The following is a 21223-nucleotide window of genomic DNA, read 5'->3' on the forward strand; positions in this document are numbered from 1 at the left end:
GATTTAGTTTCTTATGAGTGCAGATGAAGACACACGTTTATCACCAGTGATTCTCCATATTAAAGTTTGGTTCGGTGGCCTACATTGGACTAAATCAGACTTTGTAATGCGCCACCGAGGCAACTCAACCTACAGGTCCTTTATCTTACTTTATTAAGCAGGATGTATGTCAGCTGAGAGTTTATGGTACGCTGGAACGTGGCTCAGGAGGCATGAAAAAGCTGTCCCATCCAAAACTCCACTGGAAGTGTCCAACAGCAGAGGGCAGCCACAATTCTCCCACACAGCGAAAGCCAATTGGATATGCTCATCATCAACATACTGACACGCCAAGCTTTTTCTGTTGGTACCAACACTCTGCTGTCCTGAATCACAGCACAAACCAAACATCGGGGTGTAAAAAGTACAGAGAAATTATACTTGAAGTAGAATTCAGCATTTTCACATAATTGAATCATTGAGATATAAACAGAGTGATTCAGAGTGGTTTGATGTGATTCATTGTAGAAAAATCAACTGACTGATTTCTTTATAGTGGTGGTGATAGGAACCAGGGGTCACCATGGCTACAACACAAATACAGACATTTTATTTACAATCCAAAACCACCAGTGAACCTACACGAGTCTTCTGAGTTTTATATGGGATGTTGATGATGGTAAAATAGCAATAAATCAGAAAAATGTGTTTTTTGGAGGGACTATTTTTCCTTATCACACCTTCCATGTATCCCTCCACCAAAATGCATTTTAAAAACCAAACCTTCTCAAAACTATTGTAAAACAATGTCTCAGACATTCATGACCATTTCATGTAGTAACTTTCTGTGAGGGAGCTTTTAGAGGTGGACGTCTGGTTCCTATCACCACCACTGTGAACAGTTCTGACTCGGTAAGTTTCTCTAGAACAGAGCGTTTCACACCAAACCACTCTGAATGACTCTGTTTACATCTTAACGATTGGATTTTGCAGAAAGTTTGAAAAATCAGTGGAGTTCTCCTTTAACCTCCATCTGGTAAATCTGAAAAATAAGATTTCTTTGGGGACTATTTTGTCTGACAACACCCTGCATGTACCCCTCCACCATGAATGGATGTTAAGAATGCATTTTAGGCATTTTTCTTAAAACTGTCTTATCAACGTCTCATTTATCAGGAAATGTAATTGTTACCATTTGGAGTGATATCTTTCTGTGAGGGAGCTTTCAGACGCATTAAACTCTTGAGACGCTCAGTTCCTATTACAACCAGTGGCTCAGTAAGTTTCTCAAGAACGAAGAATTTCAAATCAAACCACTTTGAAAGACTTTGTTTTGTGATTAAATGTTACAAAAATTTTGAAAAATTGGTGGAATTGCCCTTTAAGTGAATGCATACTCAATTGAAAGTCCTACATGTCATCAAGTAAAGTGTCAAAAATATACTGAAGTACATTGAGCAGCTTCATTTTAAAATCTGCTGGTCTTTGAGTTTTGTAATATCACTGTGAAGGTCTAAATGAAAATTGAAGGAATAAAAATTATGGTTTTTTTTTTCTCTTGGAAATATAATTGAGTAAAAGTACAAGTATTCAACTTCACTAAAACTCCATTAAAGAACAAATCTTCCGAAATAACACTTAAGCACATCAACTAAGTACACTTACTCAAATATTTTCCACCCCTGCTGAATGTCATATATTATATATCAGTGGTTGCATATTATAAAATGATGACAATAGTAAAAATAATAATGATAACAATAAAATTACAAAAATAATTTTATCTTGTTTTTTCTGACGCCGTTTAGTTAGAATCTCAGTGAAGTGTAGTCGACACATGTAAGGTAACCTGCAAACTGTGATTTGTTGACATAGTTAAATGTGTTTGAATTTAATGTGTGTTAAAGGTTTCGGTGTATTTATCAAACCTCGCAATCTCTTTGTTAATAAATAAACATGCTGTGCTGAGATAAGCGAGCCTTAATCCCGATCCTTCACCATTTAGCATTTAATCTGATAGCATAAAATCAGATACAACACCAAGATATGCCACATATGACTTCTGCAGCTGCAAAGACAAAAAGAAAAGGACAAAAAGACGCAGAGACTCAAGATGTCATCAAGTATGTATTTCAGTCAGTTTAACACAAACACCCAAAGATGACTCAAAAAGTAACTCCACAACTCATGCATTTGATATAAAAAGTAGTTAAAAAAGGTGCCCCGTGTATTAAAAAGGGACCGACTAATCGTATAACGAACAAAAATGCTGCTCTAACGATGTCAAGTTGCCAGGAGTAGACTGAAGCATCTGTCCGTTTCACGTTTACGCCTTTTCGTATGTACGAACTGCCTGGACGCCCTCGAAGGCCAGAGTCTGCGAACAGTAACAAATGATGTTAACAGTGTATTTAAGTTTTTACAGGTGCTAAATGGACATAATTGTAAAGATGATGTTTATTAACCTCTTAAAAACCCTCTATCTGCAGAAAAACAGAGCCAGATTTTATAGTTTTCCATAATGTTACTAAATGATAAGCAATATGATGAAAAAGTCTCAAGTTAAAGAGTTGAAAGTTACAAAGTTAATATAGACATGACTGTGATGTGCAGTAGTAGTATAGGAATGTTTGTGAATGGATTCTTACCATAACCATTTTACCATCCTTGATTTCTCGGACAAACTTGGTTTCTTTTCCGTCCCACTTCTGAACGTGTACTAGCTTGTCTCCATCCAAGGTTACTGTGGACTGTTATCAGAGAGAGCGGATACAGAGCACATTACTGGTTCTGCTACAGTAGTTACTGTTTGACAGTAAACAGACTGTTCCAGCTGAAACTAATCTTAAAGAACTACACGCTACATTTATAATTTAATATACCTAAATACAGTATATCTAATATAATGTTTTTACCTACAGAGAAAGATATCTGCATTAGATTTTGGAATTGCAATGCAATGTATATATATATATATATATATATATATATATATATATATATATATATGTATATATATATATATATATATATATATATATATATATATATATATATATATATATACATCCCTGGTCAAATGCTTGCCAATTTATTGACTTTCTAAGTGTGAATAAGTAAACACATCCTCTACAGAGAACACACAAGTGCACTTTTTAATGCATTTAACATCCTAACCCAATTTAATATATTGGAAAATAAAAAAATATAAAATGCGGCCTGTGCAAAAGTGATGGCACATTTTAGATTTTATATTAATAGAAACTTTCCAAAAATGCTGTATTTAAGTGTGTTCTCTGTAGAGGATGTGTTATGTGAAACTTGTTTTCACTTAGAGAATCAACAAAACATGCAATTTGCCTGGGGGTGTTCAAACTTTTGCACACAACTTTAGATATACAGTAATGGTCCAAAATGACTGTGAATAAAATCTTTTTTTTTTTTTTTACAATAACTTATATTAAAAATTCCGAACGTTCTCCTGTAAAGTTACAACTTTTTAGTTGCAAGTTTTTGTCCTGTGACAATTTATAGATCTGTAAACATTTAAATGAGGGAAATTCAATGCATCACTTTTTCCAGCATGCAGACCATGTGAATACTACAAAACGCACTGCAGCTGGTTATTAGTTCTGCGCACATTTGTGCGGATTGATTAATGTATTGATTCCAGATAACGGCCTAAACAAAGAGCGCAACAGCATGCATCGGTGACCACCAGTGTTTCCGATATTATGGCCAGTAAAAGTGCACAAACCTTCACGTTCCTGTCATCTGCAGTGGTCTCGTCAAACTCGTCTCCCAGCTTGAAGGAAATCTCAGTGTTCTTGAAGGTACTCAGTGTTTTAATGACAACTTTGTCCCCCTCATGGCTGATGACAATAGTGGGCTTGGTGACATTGCCTACTTGCCTGGTTGCAAACCCCACACCTGTGAAAATGACCACAGCACAGTTAAACCAGCACAGTATGCATTGCTGTCCATGCACACCCAGCTTTGGGTCACCTGCATGTCCACATCAAATTCAACTCACCCAGCGCTTTCATGTACTCATCAAAGTTCTGGCTGTCCACGAGTTTCCACGTTGCGCAGAATGCATCAACCATGTTGAGAGCTGAAGGTGAAGAGTCCAGGCAGTGTGATGAAGACAAGTTCCCTTCTGCTTCCCTCACAGACACTAAACTGCACAATCCCATCTAATTAATAGTACAGAGGGGGCGGGGACATACACCGCCTCTCCTGATTGGACGGTTCGTGGACTTTCATGAGGTGTGATTGGCTCAGATAAATGGTGAGAACTGGTACTGTAATTTCAAGAGTTTAATCCAATAACGGATTGGCACAGTAGCCTATTTAACCAAATGTGAAGACTAAGCACATATTCGCTGCATATAAAATTAAATGCATAAGATTATATTTTTAAATGATTTCCCCACCGAGATGAGCAACCTGTGCAAAAAGTTAAAATGTTATTTTAACCAAAAAGTGCTTTTTTACTTTTTTTAAAAACACTTAAAGGGAATTTGTAAGAGCAGCCTGAAAGTCAAAACTCACTTTTCTCACTTATATGAGCCCCTTAAATGAGAGAAGGGTCTTCAGTCTGCAGATCACAACAACTTCTTTTTCCAAAGGTATTTTAAAGGGCCGAGAAAAGGCAGCCTGTCAATGCTCTACTCATTTACACACTAAAGAAGCCCCACAAAGATGCAAATGACTGCTGAGGCCAGTGGCTCTTTTCTTATCCACACCACGCTGCTGAAATACTAATGATGGTCAGCAGCGAGTTTAGTGTTTGGCGCCCTCTGCTGGTCAGCAGCAGCCAAAGCGACCTGTATGTGTTCGGTCAATTTCAGGCCTACCTCCCATACATACTAATATATACACCAATCAGGCATAACATTATTATCTGTTTCTCTGCATGCTTTGTTAGCCCCCTTTTACCCTGTTCTTCAGTGGTCAGGACCCCCACGGACCCTCACAGAGCAGGAACAATTTGGGTGGTGGATCATTCTCAGCACTGCAGTAACACTGACATGGTGGTGGTGTGTTAGTGTGTGTTGTGCTGGTCTGAGTGGATCAGACACAGCCGTGCTGCTGGAGTTTTTAAACACCTCAGTGTCACTGCTGGACTGAGAATAGTCCACCAACCAAAAATATCCAACCAACAGTGTCCTGTGGGCAGCGTCCTGTGACCACTGATGAAGGACTAGAGGATGACCAACACAAACAGTGCAGCAGCAGATGAGCTATCGTCTCTGACTTTACATCTACAAGGTGGACTGACAAGGTAGGAGTGTCTAATAGAGTGGACAGTGAGTGGACACAGTGTTTAAAAACTCCAGCGGCACTGCTGTGTCTGATCCACTCAGACCAGCACAACACACACTAACACACCACCACCACGTCAGTGTTACTGCAGAGCTGAGAATGATCCACCACCCAAATAGTACCTGCCCTGTGAGGGTCCATGGAGAACAGGGTAAAAGGGGGCTAACAAAGTATCAGAGAAACAGATGGACTACAGTCTGTAACTGTAGAACTACAAAGTGCACCTATATAGTAAGTGGAGCTGATAAAATGGACAATGAGCGTAGAAACAAGGAGTATATTTACTAGGCCCGGGGTAGTTGGCAATAACTGACAGGTTGACTGATGTCGACGCTTCAAAGGCAAAAATCACTGTGTAGGTACAGTGATAGGGAACTAGAGAGGATTAATGCCATTTAAACAGCTTACTAAATAATATTAAAGGGCCCATACTATAAAAAAAATTCTTGCTGTTTTAGAATAAAAGAGTTTGATATAATATATAAACATTGTCAAACTTTCTAAAGGTACCATCCACTCCCCAGCCCACATATGGAAACTAAGCTGCAAACACAGCCTGGTTCGAATCCATTGTTTCTGTGATGTCATGAAAAACCAACACATTTACCCGTCTATTCAGCTTATAGCAGTTTAACACCGCCCACTCATACTGAAGTTATAAGGAATATAATACAGCAGTTTTTGGTACATAAATCCACACAAACGTCTGAACAAATTCCAAGAAAAATGTAGGATATGGGCCCTTTAATAACATGTTCATATAGCGTTCTATTCCCTTTTCCTGTTAAAACGATGGATTAATACAGAGGATTAATACAGTGCACTCTCCACTGTTTCTGCTGGGAGTTTCTCAGAGAGCATTTATCCATACAGCTTAAGTGCCATGATGGTTCAGATAAGAAACTTATGAAAATATAATACTTTATGGTTTCCTTCAGACATCTGTGGCTGAATTCTAGACCCCTCCACACAGCCTGTTTGTCCAGTTTCTCCAGCAGGGGGTGCTAACAGCATGCAAATTGTAAGTGTTTTTATGTCTGTCAGAATGCAGGTTTGTAATGGCATAAGACAAAAAAAATCAAGTCATTTAAAAATAACGGTTTTCATAACAGATTTTCAGAAGATTGTCTAACCTCCAACTGACCAAGTCAAGTCAAGAGGCTTTTATTGTCATTCCATCTACGTACAAGTACACAGTGGAGTGACATTACATTCCTCCAAGGAACACAGTGCAACATGGGACAAAATAGACAGTACAAAGTGTAAATGTCCAGACGTGAGTGTGCAAAAAAATTAAACCAGAAACAATACAATAAATGCGATAAATAAAACAGACATTAGACACAGTAAACAGACAGGACAGTGCAGTGCCGACACAGCACTCACTTCTGAGCATGAGGCAGTGGAATAAGGTGCAAAGATTACTTAACATGCTGTGATCTGTGAGTATATACAGTCAGATTATGACATACGTGAGCACAGTAGTCCCATGTGTATGTGTTTGTGTGGGGCAATATCTAACAATTTTTTATTAGCAATCAAGATTGTTTAAAAAGCAATGCTAATAAAAAATTGCTAGATATTGCCCAGGCCTAACAGCTACAAAAGTCTCCTTTTGAATTTATGTGATATTTTGGGGATCACAAAAGGTCACAAAAGGCACCTGGCCGAAATTATTTATAACATATTTTCTGTCATATAGACCAAATTATTAAACAAAAAATGGTTGCATGAACGAGGAAAGTTTGAACACCCCAGTCAAATTACATATTTTGTTCATTTTCTGAGTGAAAATAAGTGAACACGTAAGGGAATAAGGGATAAAATAAGGGAACAAGGTTAAATATGACTACATATTTCCTGCAGATTTTAGTGCAAAATTTCTATTTATTTGCTGAGTTTAACAATTTGTGTAAATAAATAAATATATATAATATATATATATATATATATATATATATATATATATATATATATATATCTACGCTCTGTGTAGAGAGTGCGTTCACTAATTTACTCTTAGAAAATCAACAATGACATGTAATTTAACCAGGGGTGCCCACACTTTTGCATTTGACTGTAGCACTAAAGTGTTCAACTTCCTTGCCTGTTTTGCAGTCTGAGTTTTGCATGTCTTAAACAGCAGGACTCTGATTGGCTGCTGACGCACCTGAGTAACCCACAGTTATAAAGTTCATCAAATTCACAATAATTTTGCTTTTGAATTGATTTAGGCTTTGGCCTCCCAGTGCTGCCCCATTCAGAGTGGTTTGGTGTGAAACACTCTGTTCTAGAGAAACTTACCGAGTCAGAATTGTTCACAGTGGTGGTGATAGGAACCAGACGTCAACCTCTAAAAGCTCCCTCAGAGACAGTTATCACATGAAATGGTTATGAATTCACTGCCTGATGTCTGAGACACTGTTTTACGGTTGTTTTGTGATAAAGTTTTGACTTAAAATGTATTTTAATCCATTTATTTTAATCCATTCACAGCTGAGGGATACATGCAGGATGTTGTAGGGCAAAACAGTCCCCAAAGAAAACTTATATTTTCAGATTTTGCTCTATTTTGTCATCATCAACATTACGTATAAAAACTTGTGTAGGTTGACTGGTGGTTTTGGATAGTAAATAAAATGGCTATATTTGTGTTGTAGTCATAGTGACCCCTGGTTTCTATCACCACCACTGTAAAGACATCTGAGTCTCTCAAGGACTGAATTATTCAGAAATTTTGGAAAACAGGTGGAATTTCCCTTTAAATGATGAAGATTCTCTTTATAGCAATCTGATTTGATAGACTTTTTTGTCCCTGTAGTTCTCCACTTTCTCCACTAGATGTCAGTGGTGTTTCACACGGCTTCATTTCCTTAAAGTTTTTTTTTTTTAATCAGAACTGTTTTCAAGCTTTTATTTACTGTTACTGAAGTGCATTCAAAACACAATAGACTCAAGAATTCACACAAAAAAGGTCAGGAATGCAGCAGCCTATTCAAAACCATGTCATCCTCAGCCTTATAATATCATCTATTATTTAGCATGTAATGTAATATAATTTCATTTCAGTGGAATTGCTTTGTGTATAGAATGTAGATAATAAAACTCAGATATTTGCATCAGTAAAGCACTAATCTGGAGGCAGCTTTTATTCTCATATATGGTGAGGATTTCTGTGGGGAAAGCGCAGAGTGATAAAGGCTGCAACTATTTTTACTAATAAGGTTTAAACACTAGGGAGAACAAACTGCCCGGCATCATCACTTCAGCCTTACATGGTACTAAATCACCGCATGACCATATGACCATGTGAGGTAAACCATCTTTCTCTTACTCTCCCGCATACGCAACAGCTCTGATTAGTCACTCAGATTAGTCACTTTGTGCTCTAATGAGTATTTTCATATGATAATTTTACTTCTACTCAAGTATATTAGTGAGTACTTTTTCCTAATTTCCATTTTAGCCATTAATCTTTAGTCCATAATCCCTTTTTGGTTTAAAGGGCCAGTCTCCTAAATTTTTCTGTCTTTTATTTGTACCCCTGAGGTCATCTTTGTGCATCTGTGTGCTTTTATGCACTGAAAACAGTCATCATTCATCTTACGTGACCATTTCCCAACCTCTCTTTATCCCCCAGAATTAAGCAGGCTATTTGTGTTACAGTACCTTTATTTAATATAAGATATATGTAAATGACCTCTGTTCTGATTGGCTGCCCTGTATTGTGCCTCATTCAAAAAACATCCTGAGCTTCTTGTAACTTAAGCGTGAATGGGGCTGGGCTGCGAGGGTGGGGGGCTTGAATCGGCAGATATACACCAAGCAGGCATAACATTATGACCACCTCTTTGTTTCTACACTCATTGTCCATTTTATCAGCTCCACTTACTATATAGGTGCACTTTGTAGTTCTACAGTTACAGACTGTAGTCCATCTGTTTCTCTGCATACTTTGTTAGCCCCCTTTTACCCTGTTCTTCAGTGGACCCCCATGGACCCTCACAGAGCAGGTACTATTTGGGTGGTGGATCATTCTCAGCACTGCAGTAACACTGACGTGGTGGTGATGTGTTAGTGTGTGTTGTGCTGGTACAAGTGGATCAGACACAGCAGTGCTGCTGGAGTTTTTAAACACTGTGTCCACTCACTGTCCACTCTATTAGACACTCCTACCTTGTCAGTCCACTTTGTAGATGTAAAGTCAGAGACGACAGCTCATCTGCTGCTGCACAGTTTGTGTTGGTCATCCTCTAGTCCTTCATCAGTGGTCACAGGACGCTGCCCACAGGACGCTGTTGGCTGGATATTTTTGGTTGGTGGACTATTCTCAGTCCAGCAGTGACACTGAGGTGTTTAAAAACTCCAGCAGCACTGCAGTCTGATCCACTCAGACCAGCACAACACACACTAACACACCACCACCACGTCAGTGTATATAAATGTGTTGAATTTCATGACATCACAACAACAATGATTTCAAAATTGGCTTAGTTTCCAGATATAGATCGGATGGACTGGGGGTGAATGGCTCATTTTGAAACTTTCACAATGTTTACATAACAACAAACTCGCATGTTTCAGAAAAATCTATGAAAGTTCAGTTTTTCATGATATGGGCCCTTTAATTTCCTTCTGTTGTGTTGGTCCAGCTCTGGGTCAGCTGTACTCCCACCTTGGAGCTTTAGCATTCTATTTTAGACCAAAACAAGAAGAACCTCTTCAGTTCCTGTGCTGATAGATGCAGGATGAACTAATAAGTTCCACTCCATAATTTAGTGGTTGAGTGGTAAACAAAGTCATTCAGAGTGGTTTGATGAAAAATGGTTCACTGTAGAGAAACTTACAGACTCAGATTTCTTTACAGTGGTGATGACCAGGAACCAGGAGACAAATACAGACATTTTATTTACTGTCTAAAACCACCAGTAAACCTACATGTGTCGTCTGAGTTTTTGTGTGTAATATTGATGATGGTAAAATAGCAATAAATCTGAAAAATAGGTTTCGTTGGGGACAATTTTTCCTTACCACACCTTCCACGTATCCCTCCACCAAAATGGCTTTTAAAAACCAATACCTTCTCAAAACTGTCATAAAACAATGTCTCAGACATTCATAACCATTTCATGTAGTAACTTTCTGTGAGGGAGCTTTTAGAGGTGGACGTCTGGTTCCTATCACCTCCACTGTGACAATTCTGACAGAGCATTTCACACCAAACCACTCTGAAAACATACTTCTACTTGAGTCATTTCCACTAAAGTAGCAATACTTTTATTGGAGCACAGTTTTTCACTACTCTGCCCACTTCTGACACCAATACTTCAGTGGTATTATCCATTATGATTAGATAATAGCAGTTTTAGGTGTGATGGATTTTATAGGACCAAAAAAGTCTGGAATAATAAATGCTCCTTTCAAATGTGGTTTAATCTCTTACATCTTGTAAGAATGAGGGCTGGAATAGAAGAGAAAACCATGTGATTGCACTGAATGACTACAGGCTGAATAAAGCCCAGTGTTACCGCAGACTTTTACCATCAACCACAGGCAGGATGAAGAAGTTCTTTGTCAGAGTCAACAGGACGAGGTCTGCGAGAGCTTCTGTGAATTCTGTTTCTGTTAACTGCAAGTATTTAAGTATGTTACATTACATTTTTGCACACAGTCATTTATTTTTCTGCCACATACAGTGAGAGGCCACATACTGAAGTGCAATAGCTTTAAATCACCAGCCCTATTGAGTGTAACACATGTATTTATAGACAGGACGTTGTGGTCATTAATGTGAAGGGATAAAATATGGACCATTCCACAATGTTTGACACACTGCAATCCCACTATTTATGCCCTCGCTCGCTGCTGTGTGTACTGTGCACACCGAGAAACAGCCTGTGCTGTTTCCAATTAGGCTCCCAGTCGGAGTGGTATGTCCGGCTGCCTGAGATTTACAGGCTGCCAAAAAGGAGAAAGAGGCTGGTTATCATTACACAGAGATATTACAGTGTGGAAGTTAGCTGTCCACTGAAAAAACTGTATGCAAGGACAAAGGACATAGTTATGATCATGCAGGATCAGAGCTGAAGTTCCTCAGTAACAGAATAGAAAACATAAAGTCAAAAATTCATCATCAGGCTATCACTAATCCTCTATATCCAGTGTGTCAAACACAAGGCTTGCGGGCCTAGTCAGGCCCGTGGGACAATCCTATTCAGCCCACAAAATTATTTTAATTTTCTATTCATATTCACATTATCACCACGAACTGCACTACAGTTCCCAGCATGCACTGCAACATAATGTGTGCTCCCACTCCCTCCCCAACAACTATCTATTGGACTACACCATAAAAACAAAACCAAAAAAGGATGCCAGGTGTCCAGTTCAAACAAATGGGCAGTTTTAAAAAACTTACTGTACATTTAAAGAGTTTAAACAGTTCTTTCTTTCTTTATTTATTTATTTAGAACAATTGACCAACTGTGCTTGCACGCAGAGGAATTACACCTCTGCATTTGACCCATCCGTGCAGTGAAACACCCACATATATGGACACTAGTGAACACACACATTACGGAGCAGTGAGCACACTTGCCCGGAGCGGTGGGAAGCCCCATCCACGGCGCCCGGGGAGCAGTTGGGGGTTAGGTGCCTTGCTCAAAGGCACTTCAGTCATGTCCTGTCGGCTCAGGGGATCAAACCAGCCTTCCGGTCACAAGGCTGGTTCCCTAATGTCCAGCCCACAACCATGATTAGCTCTGCAGCTAATGTAGTCTATTGTTTTAATTAAAACAATTTGTTTTTATTTGAAATTATTTTTGAATTGTTCAAGTATTCAGTGCCTATTTTTTGCCATTGTTGTTTTGGCATGTCCAGTTGGGGTTTGTGGCAAAATGTAAAAAATAAAATAAAAACACAGCTGACCACGGATTTGTTGAGATTTTTTAATACAGCCCTTTTAGGGGTTGAGTTTGACACCCCTGCTCTCTATGTTACCACCACTGAGGAGGCCTCAGGGCCTTCTAGGCCTGCAAAGAAGGCCTAATGATTTCTGTGTCTGTAATTTTTAGGTCATTTTCATTTAATACAATCATCATACATGTTGTATTTAAAATGTGTAAGTATTGTAGCAAAGCTCTTATTTTACTGTTAAGTTTTGGCTGGAATTAAATCGCTAAAATTCTTGAAACACCCTACTTAAAATGAGCCAATCAGAATTTCCTTCTCCCTGGTATCTTGATACTGTAGATCTAGCCAAGCGAGCTTTCCAACTGGTTAAGACTTCAGGAGCTGGACTGAAGGCCTTACATATTAGATTAACTTTCAACATGATTAAGAACTGACAGTGGAATCAACCAATCACACTTTGATTTCTATTTGGACTAATTATTTGATAAAAAAGCATAACTCTAGTCCTTCTGAAAGTTCTAGATATGTCACTGACTGTGAATACAAGAAGTAGCCTGGCCTCTTCACTAAATGAGTCACTATAAAATTGCAAAAAAGGTGTAATTTATGTTAAAGCTGCTCTATGTAAGAATTTTTTATTAAAACTGAAAGTAGTATCATTATTGAGTGAGGATGAATGAAAACAAGCTAAAATATGCTGAGTGTGCACTGCTGTGAGTCGCCCTGTAAAGCCTGAAATAATCATTTAAAAGTCAGAGGCATCAGGTCGAGGTTTCGGACCACATCATACGTCATTACGTATTAACACAAAAAGCAGGTTCGGCTCAAAGTTTAGGTCTCAAATGCAAAATCGTTCTATACTGATGAAGATATGATGATAACAGTACCAGGTTTTGACGGAGTTCTCTTTAAATCATTATCAGGTTCATCCGCTTGGGGAAGGGGTCTGAAGCACAGCCCAGGTACAAAATGTTCTTCCACTCGTTGCATGCAATTACACATTTCCACCAGAGAGGTCTCCATATCCCCAAAACTTACATAGTGCAGCTTTATATAAACCGATCAGCCATAACATTATGACCACCTCCTTGTTTCTACGCTCAGTGTCCATTTTATCAGCTCCACTTACTATATAGGTGCACTTTGTAGTTCTACAGTTACAGACTGTAGTCCATCTGTTTCTCTGCATACTTTGTTAGCCCCCTTTTACCCTGTTCTTCAGTGGTCAGGACCCCCATGGACCCTCACAGAGCAGGTACTATTGTGATGTGGTGGTGGTGTGTTCAGACACAGCAGTGCTGCTGGAGTTTTTAAACACCTCAGTGTCACTGCTGGACGGAGAATAGTCCACCAACCAAAAATATCCAGCCAACAGTGTCCTGCGGGCAGCGTCCTGTGACCACTGAGGAAGGACTAGAGGATAACCAATACAAACTGTGCAGCAGCAGATGAGCTGTCGTCTCTGACTTTACATCTACAAGGTGGACTGACAAGGTAGGAGTGTCTAATAGAGTGGACAGTGAGTGGACACTGAGGTGTTTAAAAACTCCAGCAGCACTGCTGTGTCTGATCCACTCAGACCAGCAGAACACACACAAACACACCACCACAACACCGGTGTTACTGTAGTGCTGAGAATGATCCACCACCCAAATAGTACCTGCTCTGTGAGGGTCCATGGGGGTCCTGACCACTGAAGAACAGGGTAAAAGGGGGCTAACAAAGTATGCAGAGAAACAGATGGACTACAGTCTGTAACTGTAGAACTACAAAGTGCCCCTATATAGTAAGTGGAGCTGATAAAACGGACAATGAGCGGAGAAGCAAGGAGGTGGTCATCATGTTATGCCTGATCAGTGTATGTTATAAGCTAAATAAAATTTGTAATGTCTTTAACAACCCTAATCTAGAATGGCCAAAAGTGTTTATGTGCTAACAAATCAGGAGAATCCCATAGGGGTCCTAGCAGAAGATCATAGAGGGTTTAAGGTTTAGGGTTTGACATTTACGTCCCAAATTGAAGGCCTAGCTCTAACAGTCATGGTTTGCCTCTGGTTACTACACCATGGCAGACAGTCTAGAAGCCAGAACGCTTTGATGATTTCAGCTCTCTTAGTCTTAATGAGGTACATAGCCTGATGTCCTTTAGATCAACCACATCCTAAAGGTAAAGCCTTTAATAAATATAATTAAGTTAGCCTTATCAAACCATTACATAACACACCACATCTTCATCCTTCTGATTTTTCCAATAATTGTCCTATTGAACTCTACTTTTCAATCTAAGATTTCTGGGAAAAAGCTCTTTTTTAAGTAAGTATAAGAAGAAAACTCTGTATATGTGGTCAATGATTTACGAGTTGCCTCTGAAATGTAATGGAAATGTCCATCTTCTGGTGAATTTAAGAGCAGATTTCAGTCCAATCAGCCATGATATTTTAATGGACAAGCTTTAAAACTTACTTAGTTAAGAAAGAGGTTTTGTCACTGTTAATCTGATGATGCACAGGTATTCGTGTCAGCTCAGAATGTGGCAACCCATGTGCTCACCTTCTGTAACTCGGGAGCAGAAGGATGAGCCAACATCAAACTCTACGGGAAAGCAGGGATTTCTTCCCTCTTTTCAAAGCCATCATGACTGTCTATCTACTCACCAGGGAAGCAGACACAGAGGCCTTCATCCCCCCGAGCACTAAAACCCCTTCCATTACTGACACAAAAATCACAGGTAGATGAGGGCCCCTCTGCGTCCCCTGAGGAACCAAATAAGCTCTGGATGCAGCCCCATTGATCGCTGAGGTCAAACTGAAACTAATTTTTGCACAAATGAAGAGCATGATCTGCTTACGAACGCGCCTGAGTCTCCATCCCCTGAGGAACCGGAGACACAGCTCCTCATTCACTCACGCTGCTTTCATCTGCAATGAAATGTAGAAACAAAGCCAGAATTTACACAACGGCAAAATACAGCCTGCAGTTTAAAACCAGCCCAACAATTATTATTTTGTCAAAATTAATACTTTTAGTAACTGTATTTCCACCCATGGAAACCATAGTAACAAGACTAAATAATTTATTTGCAAAAGCAAGGAGAAGATAATGTTTTAAAGAAAAGAAAGGGTTGTAATTTTGAAACAAATAAAAAAAAAGATTTTTAAAGATTTACTAGTTAAGTAATTGGCAACTTGTATATCGCTGCTGTTGGAAGAAAACCTCGTATCTCCATTTTGGTCATTTTTCAGTTTTGACAGAATTTGAAAATACCTTTAGCCCTTCACATTGTGTGTAAATTTCATGAAGCATGGACCAAAAGAAACGGCCCAAAATGAAAAAAGTCTGGTTCCATTGATTTACATTAAAAGTAAAGTAGGTTTTTCCTTCTCCTGTAAAGTCACCATTTTGGAGAAACAGCGATATACATATTTATACAACAGCTAGTTCCGGCCACGCAAGCTGATTGGTTGAGAAGCGTTCTAACTGTGCTGTTATTTCACCATAACATTACATTTAATTCACAAACACTATATCACTCCGCTGAGACACCGTTGCTAAGCAACGAGTTTGACAGTTGTAGGAGACACTCAAGGTATTCGAACGTTTTTACTTCTTACTTTGCCACAAACAGAAAATGGACACTTTTAAGATCACATTTGACCGACAGCCGATTTGGTCAGACTCTGAAGATGAGACGACACTAAATTCCCAAACTGTCATCACCACTGAGCAGCTTTTCAGTCGGCAGCTGTGACAGAAGAACAGCTGAACAACCTGGAATCAGCCAGAAATGAACCCAATACCATTCGCCAAACTAAATGGGCTATAAGATGCTTTACAGACTGGCTGGAACAAAACAACATTAATACTGATCTGGCAAAAACTGACAAAACTGAGCTAAACTTGATATTGCAGCAGTTTTATGGCTCAGTCTGATTTGGTCAGACTCTGAATATCAGACTACACGTTTGGCGAATGGCATTCGGTTCATTTCTGGCTGATTCCAGGCTGTTTAGGTAGTCCTCTGTCACCTCTGTATGCTTTTCATAAAGTGTTTATTTAATGTGTACTCACCTCATTATAAACTCACCTCAAACATAAACCGGACACACATGTTCTACCCTAATAATCATAATAACAAGAAGAAAAAAGCACATTTAAAGTGCAGGAAATTCGTTTTGAAAAAACAAACTGTAAGTTTGTCCCACCAAATGTTTAATATGTCCTCACAGTCTTGCCCAATTCCTCTTCACTGTAAACACTGATTGGACCTTTTTAACTTTTAAATTAAAGCAAAAATCTAAAACTATTTAGATGTGATTGAAGTTCAAATAATAAGTGTATAGATGGTGTAACACACCAGCGTTTGCTCGTTTAATTTAGGGGTTATATTGTAAGTTAAAACAACAAATCTTTTTTAGAGACCTGGCTTAGAGCTGCCGCCACTGTTTGCATTCATAACAACTAAAACCTGCTTAGACTGTGACTCGAATTCACAGACTGTGATGTATTTAGAGCTTCCATGAGACATTTTCCCTCACTAAATTGGTCCTATTTTAGATCAAAGTGTGCATCCTCTGTCACTTCCTAGTTATGCTGGTAGTTAATCTAACGTGTAAGGCCTTCAGTCCAGCTCCTGAAGTCCTAACCAATGGGAGAGCTTGCCTAGCTGTGTCTACATAGATACCACAGAGAAAACAATCCTGATTGGATAAGTTTCTGTTGGTCATTTCAGAAATTTAACCCTGTTGTTTCCAACCAAAGTTAATAATAAAGTACTAATCCTTGCAGATTTTAAATAAAACAAATCTTTATGATCGTATTAATTAAAATAAAAAAAAAAATCAGGTACTTCACAGAAGGTCACTAAGGGTTCCTCACTGCTTAATTAGGCTTATTATTATTAATAAGAACGTCTCATGCTAAATTAGTGCTCCTACTTTCTTTTATGAGTCCTTTTACAAACACTCAGGCCCAATACAATCAATCCAAATGTACGTTGTAGTTGAAACACCTTTTCTCCAACGGTAGATTTTTAAAAAGTTTCTCTCTAATCAGTTCCAGTGCAGTAATCCTCAGCAATCTGGGAGGATGAAGGCCAGTACTCGGCTCCACTGAAACCTGCCAAGCATGCGACTGAGAGGAGAACCTTCAGAAATGTTCATAAGTCAGGCTTCTCCAACCATCCCACCAACAAACACCACACTGCTGAGCAAGGCTTTGACTGGGTGTGCTACTTTTGGCCCACTTATTACCTTAAAATGCATACTGTTTATTTGAAATACACCTAATCATTTGTACCAAATAAACATCTCTATACAAACCACAACATAACAGCTTCACATTAAAGCAGCATTGTAAAGAGACTCAGAAGCACAGTATGATATTTCAGTCGCTCCAGGCTCATAATAAAAGGCCGACACCAGGCTTTTCTTAGAACGCGCTTCATGTTGACAGAGTACAAACCAATATGCAGCTTGTTGAGTGCAGCTTTAAGACGTGTAATTATGGTGGATGCTGGCAGCGTGGAGTCAGCCACAGCGAGCCGGATAAACAGAGACTCGGAGCTTCGCTAAAATGCCAGAGATTCAGTATCAAACATGTTTGCAGCGGTTCTGAGATTTAATAACGTTACTCCACACAAAGGCTGTGGATTTCAGAAAGCTGGGCTCAAAGCCCTCACAGTCTTCCTTTGATCATCACCGTATTAAGGTCACGTCTGACTTGGAAAGTAAGTGTTCAGTCTTAAAGGGGAATTCCACCAAATTTTTTAAAATTCCTGCATAATTCAGTGGATGTAAGCAAAGTCACTCAGAGTGATTTGATGTGAATTGGTTCACTGTAAAGAAATTCAACAACTATCTAAAACCACCAATGAGCCTGCATGTGTTTCTGACGTCTGTGGTTTTATGGCTTTTTAAAAATATGCTTACCTTAAAGCAATGCCTCAGACATCAGGCAGTGTATTTATAACCCTTTCATATAATAACTTTCTGTGAGGGAGCTTTCAGTGGCATTAAACTTCAGTGAACTCTTCTGTGTGCAATATTGAGTCTGTAGGTTTCTCTAGAACAGAGTGTTTCACACCAAACCACTCTAACTGGCTTTGTTTGCATCTTAATCATTTTATTACACAGAATTTGAAGAAGCAGAGAAGTTTCAGCCCTTTAAAAATGCCAAAGAGAGATTTTTGGGTCAGTGCTATGGAAGAACCACCTTTGGTTCCTTTAAGAACAAAGAATTGTTCAAAGAACTGTTCTTGTAAACGAGATGTGAGTGAGAAGAACTGTTTCAAAGCTTAAAGAGCCCCTTTATATAATGTAAAGGTTCTACACCATTTAAAGTTTTCATAGAATTGCGCATTCAAAGCCAAGTATCACTACACACTTAAAGATGATGGTTCTTGGAGTTCTTTCGTAAAGAAAATGGTTCTATATAGAACCATGAATACTCAACAAACCCTTTGAAGGGTTCCTTGCCCTGTGAAAGGGTTCTTCAGATTGATGGATGTTGTGGATTTTGATGGTTCCATATAGAACCTCTTTAGAAAAGGGTTCTTCAATTGCTACAATGTCAACCTTGTTACAACAGAAGAGCCCTTTTCAAAAAGGTTCTATATGGAACCATCTACAACATACTCTCCATCAATCAGAAGAATCATTTCACCATGCAAAGAACCCATGCAAAGCGGTTAAAAATGATGGTTCTTTCGAAAAGAATATAGTTCTATCTAGAACCATAAACACTCAAAAAACCCTTTGCAGGATTGAAATGTTCTTTGCATGGTAAAAATGCTCTTCAAATGTATGAAGAATGTGGATGTTGATGGTTCCATATAGAACCCCTTTAGAAAAGGATTCTATATAGCACCAAAAAGGGTTCTTCTATTGTTACGATGTCAAGCTTGATACAATAGAAGAACCTTTTTCCAAAAGGTTCTATACGGAACCATCTACAACACACTCTCCATCAATCTGAAGAACCATTTCACCATGTAAAGAACCCATGCAAAGGGGTTAAAAATTATGGTTCTTTGAGTTCTTTCATAAAGAATAGTTCTATATAGAACCATAAACAGTTAAAAAAAACCCTTTGCGTGATTAAAGGGTTCTTTGCATGGTGAAAGGGTTCTTTAGATTGATGGAAAATGTTGATGTAGATGGTTCCATATAGAACCCCTTTACAAAAAGGTTCTCTATAGCACCATCTACAACACATTTTCCATCAATCTGAAGAACCATTTCACTAAGCAAAAAACCAATGCAAAGGGTTCTTTGAGAGTTCATGGCTCTATATAGAACTATTTTCTTTACTAAAGAACCCTTGAAGAACCATAATTTGTAAGTGTGTTTATTTTTAATTAAATAAGAGTTTGATTTATTATATAAACAGTGTTTCCATTCACTCTCCAGTCCACAGTGAATACACTGTTTTTGTGACATCACACACACAATTACATTCAGCTACATATATGCACCCACAGCAGTTTAGCCCCGCCCTTTCACACTGAAGATATAAGGGGTGATTCAGCCTTGAATGAGGCACCATAAAGGCAGCCAATCAGAACAGACCTCATTTACTTATCAGTTTTAAAGGCACAGTAAAAACAGCTTGTTTAAAATTATGACTGTTTTCAGTACAAAATAACACAAAGTGGACCTCAGAGGGAAAAAAACAAAAATAATGTAGAATATGGGCCCTTTAAGAGTGTTGATTCAGACAGATTCATGTTAAATTAAGTATGTTATGCAATTCATACACAGAGAAAGTTTCCATGTGTGTCTGAGTGCAGTGTGAGTACGCAGCTCAAACGCCTTTGTTTTTTTTCCTCCTTTCCAACCACGGCCCGCACGGCTGGCAGAGCCCAGCGCAGACATGTGTTTTCATTTAGCCGTGTGGATAAATAGGAAAGTCTGAGAACAGAGGAAAAGTTGAATATCATTACCTCCTTTTAATTTCGGCCTCTAAAAAGGCTTCCATTTATCACCAGCAGCGATCGTTCAGCCAGTTATGAAATGTATGAAATGAGAAAAGAGACGTTATTGAGCCGCTACAGTAAATTTACAATGCCCACGTCTGACTTCACTGCGCTGAAGTGCAGCTGAGTCAGTCTGTGCGTTCTGTACTCTTGGCTCAGGGCTCTGTGCTGGCCACCATCCCTCAGTGGAAAAAACATAAAAAAAAGACAAAAGCTCGGAAAAATCCTCCACCTGTAATGGAAAAAGTAAGGTAAGACGGGGAGCTGTCTCTGGAGGATTATATTTACAGTATAACACTCGCATATTTCACATATCCAAAATGTGCACATAACTCACAACTCAATCATACAAATGTCAAGTATTAGGAACATATAGCGCTGTGCAAAAGTCTTAGGCATCTAGGAAAAGTGATCTGTACAGTTATGATTGAACGGATATAACTTGAAGAAGGGTTGAATAAACTGATTTGATCCAATGAAGGTGTGATTAAACTGATCTAACTTAAAGAAGGTTTGAGTAAACTGATTTAAACCAGTGAAGGTACGATTAAACTGATCTAACCTAAAGAAGGATTGAGTAAACTGATTTAATCCAATGAAGGCATGATTAAACGGATCTAATTTAAAGTAGGATTGAGTAAACTGATTTAATCCAGTGAAGGCATGATTAAACTGATCTAACTTAAAGTAGGATTGAGTAAACTGATTTAATCCAGTGAAGGCGTGATTAAACTGATCTAATTTAAAGAAGGATTGAATAAACTGATTTAATCGAATGAAGGCTAATTAAACTGATCTAACTTAAAGTAGGATTGAGTAAACTGATTTAATCCAGTGAAGGCGTGATTAAACTGATCTAATTTAAAGAAGGATTGAATAAACTGATTTAATCCAATGAAGTCATGATTAAACTGATCTAATTTAAAGAAAGATTGAGTAAACTGATTTAATCCAGTGAAGGTACGATTAAACTGATCTAACTTAAAGTAGGATTGAGTAAACTGATTTAATCCAAAGAAGGTGTGATTAAAC

The 21223-nt window shown here is 38.5% G+C and overlaps 1 protein-coding gene across 1 annotated transcript; it reads right to left on the reverse strand.

The window, feature by feature from the left end:
• Positions 1 to 2093: 2093 nt before the first annotated feature.
• fabp7a (fatty acid binding protein 7, brain, a) lies at positions 2094 to 4174 on the reverse strand. The gene is made up of 4 exons (XM_036593744.1): positions 4013 to 4174; positions 3737 to 3909; positions 2628 to 2729; positions 2094 to 2356 (listed from the first exon to the last, which is right to left on the reverse strand). The coding sequence occupies exons 1-4, from the start codon at positions 4083 to 4085 to the stop codon at positions 2306 to 2308; spliced, it is 399 nt and encodes a 132-aa protein (XP_036449637.1). The 5' UTR covers positions 4086 to 4174; the 3' UTR covers positions 2094 to 2305.
• Between the last annotated feature and the right edge of the window lie 17049 nt (positions 4175 to 21223).

This window comes from Colossoma macropomum, unplaced genomic scaffold, assembly GCF_904425465.1.
Source record: "Colossoma macropomum unplaced genomic scaffold, Colossoma_macropomum, whole genome shotgun sequence".
Lineage (NCBI taxonomy): Eukaryota > Metazoa > Chordata > Actinopteri > Characiformes > Serrasalmidae > Colossoma > Colossoma macropomum.

What these genes read in the sequence shown, in the direction of transcription:
- fabp7a (XM_036593744.1), bottom strand. Translation starts at nt 4,085, where the DNA reads ATGGTTGATGCATTCTGCGCAACGTGGAAACTCGTGGACAGCCAGAAC. An exon ending in TGAGTACATGAAAGCGCTGG is followed by an intron (nt 3,910 to 4,012) that starts GTGAGTTGAATT and finishes TCATTTTCACAG; the next exon opens with GTGTGGGGTTTGCAACCAGG. An exon ending in AGGATGGTAAAATGGTTATG is followed by an intron (nt 2,357 to 2,627) that starts GTAAGAATCCAT and finishes TACTGTTCGCAG; the next exon opens with ACTCTGGCCTTCGAGGGCGT.